A 7701-nucleotide genomic window follows, 5' to 3' on the forward strand; every position below is an offset into this window, starting at 1 on the left:
GCGGGAGCCCATGGCCGGGGCCGGGCGGGGCCGCACAGCCCGCAGCTCCGCCAGGAACACTGCAGCGAGCACCGGGAGCCGCGCCAGCCCGGGCGGTCTGCGGTGGTTTGTGTTACACGGCGGCTGTGAAGGGCTCATTCTGTAAACCTGCTCCGCAGCTGAGCAGGGACCACACGCGATTCTGCCTTTTCCTTAGGTTTCTGTGCCTTACCAACGCTCGCAAACAGTCGCTTCTAATTCTTAAATAACTACCACCATAGGATTTTTTAAATTGACAAGGTGGTCAGGAAATCATCCACGTGTTATGCAAACCACAAACAAACTACTTGGAATACAAACGAGCAGTCGTAGCTGTAAATAAATACAGGAACGCAAGGCAGAACCCCCCACACCTTCGGTCTGAGACGCGGAGCAGCCTCCAGCCACACCAGCAACCACCGAGCCACAGGTAAGGACTGCACGGTCTGGTGTGCCTCAGCAAAAGAGGCTTTTCTAGAGGAACTGCTTTTGTTTTAACTTATGACTGAGGAAACATAACTATATACAACTCATAGTTTAAGATATCACAAAACAGAATTTTAAAAAAATCAAATATTTAAATTACACATTACTATTAGAATTGAATATCAAAGGGAACAAATTCTTTATTTGAGCCACATTTTACTACTTTTAAATATCCAGGTTTAGGACAATAAAACTACTAAAGTGTTTTATTGACATGCTAGAATAATACCAACTGTAATAGGAGAGTTGTTTCTAAAAGCTGGTCTGTTTAATTCTCTAATATCAAATTATAAAATGACCATTCCTAATACCCTGGCCCTAACTTTTTCTCTTACATCCACCACTCCCTAATCCGGATACTAAAACTGATGGGAGACAGAAAGGATCTCTGGGGGGTTTTTGAAGCTTAATGAAGAAAAGAGAATATTTGGGTTAGATCTAAAAATGCTCCTAACATGCAATAACAGCTCAAAGCACTGTCCAAGTTTCAGTGTGAATATCAGTGTTTGCACAGATACTTCATCGGCTCCAATCTTTTACTGCTAAAAGGCTTAGAATAATTTAGACCCTTCTCTAAAAATCAGAAATGGAAACAGAATGGAAAATTTAACTTATCATCAGGAAAATTAGGCCATCGAGTTTCAGATTTCAAAAGCTGCACAGAGACTCCTGGACAGTAAGAAGAAATGAAACGACTGGTGGGTTTTGTAGGACAGAAATAAAACTGTACCCTTCGGGTGCCCTCCACCAAAGGAGCCTGCGCTGCCCGTACAGAGCCTGCTGTGTTAACAGGAAACAAACTTATCTACAGTGTGCTGTGTGTCTCTGGGCTCCCCTCGCTTATTTGTCCTTCAAAACAGCAGAAATAAACCATGCACGCCAAGAAAACATCACGTATGAGCTCACTGTCTGCGATAACCTTTGTCAGGAAAACCTGTTATAAAAACGCTGTTAACGTTGAATGCTCTGTACCAGCCAGTGCCGTTCCACGTGGCACAGCTTCCCTGCCCAGTCACACCGCAAGGCTTCTGCTTCAGCTCTGAATGTCCCCTGGCAGCGGCCACGCGTGGCTGCGGGTCCAAGCGTTGCAGCCTGCAGCAGCCTCAGGAGGGCATGGGGCTCCCTATGTCCCTTCGTCACCCAGCTCACCCTTGCCAGGGCTGTGCAGGGCATGGTGCTGCTTGGAGCTGACCTGGGGACAGAAATGTTGATTGTCCTCATCTCTGGATTGCCTGGATATATCAGCTGGCAACATATTTTTGGTGCTGCTTTTTTTTTTTCAAGTGTGAGCAGCTGCGGAGGAGAGGAAGGAGGGAAGGGAGCAAGAAAAACAGCTCTGTACTCAGATCTGCATCAGGTTTAGAAACAGATGTTTTATGTCCAACTGGAAACAAGAATTCATTCACAATCGTAAAAAGTGAAGACTTTCTACTTCAGTACTGCATATCTCTGAAGGTGTCGGGGGGACTCAGCCCAACCACGGGCAGGAAGTGTTTGAACTTACTAGCTTGGGAATTGTTTTTGTAAATATAAGGAATGAGAAACACAGATACAGTCATTAATTCATAAAGATTTAAGATTATTGGCTGTGCTATACAAAGAGGTTCAAATCTTTATACACCTCCCAAAAACTGGACAACCAACTGAATGAACACAGGCTGCCAGGGCAAATACTGCCCCAACACAGATGTCACGGCTTTATTCCATGTTTTTTGTTAAAATACCATTTTAAAGGTGATGATATAGCCAATTTCTTCCAAACTGAGCAAGCCAACTGCTCCCTTCAGCTAAGGGATGATGAAGACCAGACACTCCAGCTGGAGCTGCATTGCCCAGGGCGAAGCCAAGGGCTGCGGATGGGGGCAGCGGTGTTGGGGTGCTGCCACCACAGAGGTGACAGGGTCCCTGCCTGCCAGATCGCTCACATGGTCACGGTCCCTACACAGGGACACTGGCGAAGGCACAACTATGGGGACGCAGGCAGAAGGACAGAGATGGCACACGCCAGGCAGGCGTTCACAAGGCCAAACAGCACCACCAGGACAGGGACGCCATCTTAGGACAGCCCCAAAGGACGGGGTTCCGAGTCAGAGGAGGCCTGCATCCAGTTTCTCACTAGAACATCCTTAATTTTGCCTTTTTGAGTCAAAAGTGAGACTCACTGCTGAGATGTAAAAAGTTGTTTACACTTCTTCCCTCTACCACTCACACTTACAGACAGGACATGTCCAGTATCACCAAGGGTAGGTGGGAGCCACTGACCCTCACAGAGGCCTTCATGGGACACACGGCCTCTTGGCCGCTTTCAGACAGGACACTGCTCCCACTGGCACCCCGAAGAGCAGCCCGAGTTGAAATCTGGCCCATGCAGGGCTCTGTCCTCTCACAGTAGACACAAGTGGTCCTGAGGAGCTGGCAGGCAGAGCAGCCAGGTGCTGAGACCCCCCCCAAATGTCACTGTCATACTTGCAGACCCCCCTTTTCTCTGAGCCACACCAGAGGAAGCAAGCACTGAGCACTACCACGTACAGCGTCATCTCACAGTCCCTGCTCACCCCTTCCTGCGACAGGAATGCTGTTTGCATTTTATGCCATAATTAGACTATTCATCCCATTTTCCTCCTCTACATTCTGTGCATCTCTGACAAACAGAACTGCCACCCAATGTGCCATTTTAAAGGGCTGAAATAGTACATTGGTGGATTTTGCATATTTTTATTCTCTTAAGTATTAAGGTCCAGACATTGCCTTAAGACAAATGTTATCATAAGAACAGAAAAAACCCAAAATCTTAAGTCTCTTGGCAAACTTGCAAGAAGTCGACCATACCAACATATTTCCACAGTCACTGCAAAAAATGCCGTGGTAAGGAGAGACCAGCACAAATCATACCACATCAAAAACTCTCTTAAAAACAATTCTTCTTTTAGCACAACCCTGCACAACTCACAGCCGCTGTGTTTTGTGTATTGTGCTTCCTCTTTCTCTAGGTTCTCATGACATCAGAGATAACGTTTGGCATGATCTTTTTCCCTGATAAACTCCATTCCGCAGTTCAAAAAGTTTTCCGGGGACAGTGACCACTGTCAACAATTCCTGACCCAGTAATTGCATTGCATATTTATCAAGCAGCTGCATTAATTTCCATAAACAGCTAAAATGTGCACTCGGTACTACAGAATCTTCGTTATATTCAGGGTAAAAAAAAAGAAACTCGTAAATATTATTCTTATGTTCAGTAAAGCAACCATGAACTTTGAAGTTTGACAGCCAAGTTACAGAACTCAAGAAAAAGTGCCTTAATGATATTGGAAGGGTTACAAATGATAGCGTAAGAGTTTGAACGCAGAAGGAACCAAGCATTTTTAATGGTTTATGTAGCATTCCTATTGTGTGTTTTGCCACGACAACATGATTTGCAAACTGAGAAAGTTCAAAACTTTTACCAAATCAATCTTGTTAATTTGGTGAATCAAGTTTGCTCATTTTCCACAACTGGTCAAGATTATTTACATAGAATAAATATACTTTATGCTAGACCAAGCATTTGAACCTGAAACGCTGCTCCTGCATGGAAGGCTATTCTCATGTACAAATCACAAATTGCTGGGTGCTAACACACACCCTCCAACACACACCAGCAAATAGCACCCATTACACAGCAGCAAAAAAACCCATGCATGTTTTAAGAATTTGGGAAAAAAAATGAATCCTTAAGCTTGGTCATCAGCTCAAGTAGCACTTGCACAAGAAGGTCCTAAACTGACTCACTGGCTAACATCAAATGAGGAGTATTTGCCATTTCCAGATGAACCCCAACGTGGACTGAGGGGTGAGCATCTCTGCTCATGTCAAGCCCTGCACCACTTGGTGGAGCCACTGCAAGGTCTCAGGAGAGAAAAGGATGTTCTCACCACGGAGGTGTAAGGGCACCTTGCGCGACTGAAAGGGCAGCTGCTGCTCTACAAAGCAGAAGCCTTCTGCCGACTCCACATCACCCATCTCTGAACCTGATGACAAAAGGAGTACATAAAGTTGACCATGAACACAAATGAACACAGAAAAGCCTCCAGCCTTACCCCTGCAGCGATGGGCTCTGGGTTGAACAGGGCCGCTCTGTGACTGTCGCTGACCAGCTCTGGCGTCCTGACGAGAGATGTGAACACTTGTCCGCACACTGACCGTCAGAGGGTCTAAAGAGGCGCTGCGCCACAGGACACCCCCTCAACCTGCAGGCTCACGCCATCCTGTGTTACAGTACACCGCTCTAACAGCTGTGTTTTCCTGTCTCTCACAGGTCTCCCTGCAAGACAAGAGGCCTCGTGCCTGAGAATGGAAGGTGCTCTGGACCTGTAACAAAATCACCCCAGCACTCAAAGCAAGGTGAGGACAAGCCATTGATGCTGAAAGACTTACAGAGTCTGACCTGGCAGTGGGAAGAGAACAGTTTTCAAATACAGCAGGTTACCATCTTAAGTAACAATACCAGTTGTTATTGGCACCACCCAGTTAGTGAGAGTTGATGGCTGAAGGATACAGAGGGAAAAGTGGAGATCCTTCTAGTTTTAGCAATATCACCCCAAACCTTACCCATTGCCACCTCCTAATCCTGACACACCTATTCACATGGTAGCTATATTATAACACCCACTCTCCACACCATCTTTTTCCTTTAAAAACCCAGCCAAACACCTTGATGACTGAAGCTTAAACATAAAACCAGGATGGGAGGTCTTCTTACAGGAGAACTGCAGATTGACTGCAGGCTTTGGGTGTGAGCTCTGGTACCCGTGCTCCATTGCTCCCTTGCTCCATTTATTCATGCAAGGTCCAGAAGAGCACCTAACCATCTGCAGAAGAGATACAGAAAGCAACACACCAGAAGGAAACAATTTTATCTATTTAAAAGAAAATTTCCATTTCTAGTTATTGTGGGGTTGCATTCAGGTTCTAGTCCACTACAGCGGCATGAGCTACTGACTAAACTGTGGCAATAAGAACATTTTTTATTTTCTAAAAGACGGGTGTTTTTTTTCCCCAGCTCCATGGCATGTGTTTCCCAGTTGCCTAGGTTTTCACTTGCCAAATACAGCAGCATTGCATCTATATCTGTTCTGCCATCCCTACGGGGGATAATCCACCCCCGTAAACATTCCATCAGAGAAAAGCAGACAGCAGATGTTATTTCTTCTTGGAGATCCTCTAAAATGTACATCTGAGTGCCTTGAGAGGACAGCTCTAGCTTCTGCGCTGTGCTAACACGCAGACACGCTGCTATAATGTCACATCAACAGCAGTTTAAGCACACTGTGCTTGCTGCACGAGGCTTTCTCAAGTAACCACTAGGAAATGTTCCACACCTGATGAACAGCAGAGTGTTCTCTACGCTGCAAAACACAACACTTGTACAAAGAGTACTCACATCCCACATATACCTCCTGGTAAACCAGTGCTAAAAACCCACACTGGTCCTTAAGGGTTAACAAGAAGTATTTAGGGTCACAGAGCCACTATGGCTCAGTCCCCTCCTAGGTCTAAGGGGCAGCAGGGGCTTGGGGACAAGGACTGACAAATGGAGAAGCAAACAGATTCTCCATTCAGAGCAGCACAAGATGCCCAGGAACATCATCAGAAAGTGGGATGGCACCACCTGGGAAATACTAGATATCCCTGCTGGACATAACGTGGTGATTTGAGAGGTATGCCGAGTTTATTCTGAAGTGAGAGGAGCAATCTTATAGTAATTAGTGGCAAGCACAGCACCGTTTTACCTCACTGAGAGGATCTCTCTGCTTGCAGGAACACAGAGGCTGTAAGATGTTCAACTCCAGCACCACCTCCCTGGGCAGCAACTGCAGCCACAGCACAGCCATAACCAGGACGGTCATTCCCCTGCTCTACTGCTTAATTTTCATAGCAGGGCTCTTGCTGAATGGTGTGGCAGCCTGGATCTTCCTCTACGTTGCCAGCAAAAAGAGCTTTATTGTCTATCTCAAAAACATCGTCGTTGCTGATCTCCTCATGAGCTTAACGTTTCCGTTCAAAATTCTGGCCGATTCAGAAATCGCCCCTCCGCAGCTCAACACATTTGTGTGCAGATATTCCGCTGTTGTTTTCTACACAAACATGTACATTGGGATAACATTTTTTGGCCTCATAGGTTTTGACAGATACTACAAAATCGTAAAGCCTTTATTCACCTCCTTTGTTCACACAGTTAACTACAGTAAGGTGGTCTCTATAATTATATGGGTTTTGTTAATGCTTATATCATTTCCAAATATGATTTTAACTAATGAAATCACTAAAGAGAGTTATTCCAGAAAATGCATAGGCCTTAAAAGTGAGCTTGGCAGACAGTGGCACAAGGTGTCAAGCTATATTTGCACAGGGATTTTTTGGGTTGTTTTCCTTCTGCTAATCATTTTTTACACTTCTATATCAAAAAAAATATATAGCTCCTATAAAAAGTTCAGAAGGAACTCAGATGTGACCAAGAGAAAAACCAGCCGTAATATATTCAGCATCATGTTTGTGTTTGTCATTTGCTTTGTACCCTACCACCTCTGCAGAATCCCGTACACGCTGAGCCAGACCAGCTCGCAGTTCAACTGCCAGTCAAAGAAAACCCTGTTCTACGCCAAGGAGTTCACCCTTGTGCTGTCTGCCGCAAACGTCTGCCTTGACCCCGTTATTTATTTCTTCCTCTGCCTGCCCTTTAAAGAAAAGCTGTATCAAAAACTGCACCTCAAGCTCAAAACTTCAAGCGAGGTTGAAATTTCTAAATCCAGAAGATCAAATACACTTCGGCAAAGTATAAACGTAGTGTAGATTAGGTCTGTAAAGACACACATTTTGGAAAGTTATTCAAGAATTAGAAGTCTCAAACTCAACAAACCAGATGAGAACCAGCAATAAAACAGAAAAAAGGTTTCAGTGTAAAGTACAAAGTGGTGTTTCTGTGTAAAAACATTAACACATGTAGCTGATGTATTTACCACGTGCCGTTTCAGCTGATGGTTGTGTTACGGTGTGATGTGCCCTGTCTGGATCTCAAGGAGAGGAACAACCAGAACGCTTTGTGGCTCCAGGCTGGGGATCTCTGCACAGATCACCCACAGACCCAACACCACTGGCTTGGGCTGCTCCTTGCCAGCCAGGCAGGACACACATGGCCATTGGCAAACAGCACGAGGG

The 7701-nt window shown here is 45.4% G+C and overlaps 1 protein-coding gene across 1 annotated transcript; it reads left to right on the forward strand.

The window, feature by feature from the left end:
- The first annotated feature begins 6321 nt into the window (after positions 1-6321).
- Positions 6322-7335, forward strand: P2RY14 (purinergic receptor P2Y, G-protein coupled, 14). Its single transcript, XM_010190787.1, has one exon. It carries the CDS (start codon positions 6322-6324, stop codon positions 7333-7335), a length of 1014 nt encoding a protein of 337 aa, XP_010189089.1.
- The last annotated feature ends 366 nt before the right edge of the window (positions 7336-7701 follow it).

The sequence above is a fragment of the Mesitornis unicolor genome, unplaced genomic scaffold (genome assembly GCF_000695765.1).
Source record: "Mesitornis unicolor isolate BGI_N332 unplaced genomic scaffold, ASM69576v1 scaffold3468, whole genome shotgun sequence".
NCBI lineage: Eukaryota > Metazoa > Chordata > Aves > Mesitornithiformes > Mesitornithidae > Mesitornis > Mesitornis unicolor.

Bases quoted from the DNA above. Each gene is read 5' to 3' on its own strand.
- P2RY14 (XM_010190787.1), top strand. From the start codon at position 6,322: ATGTTCAACTCCAGCACCACCTCCCTGGGCAGCAACTGCAGCCACAGC.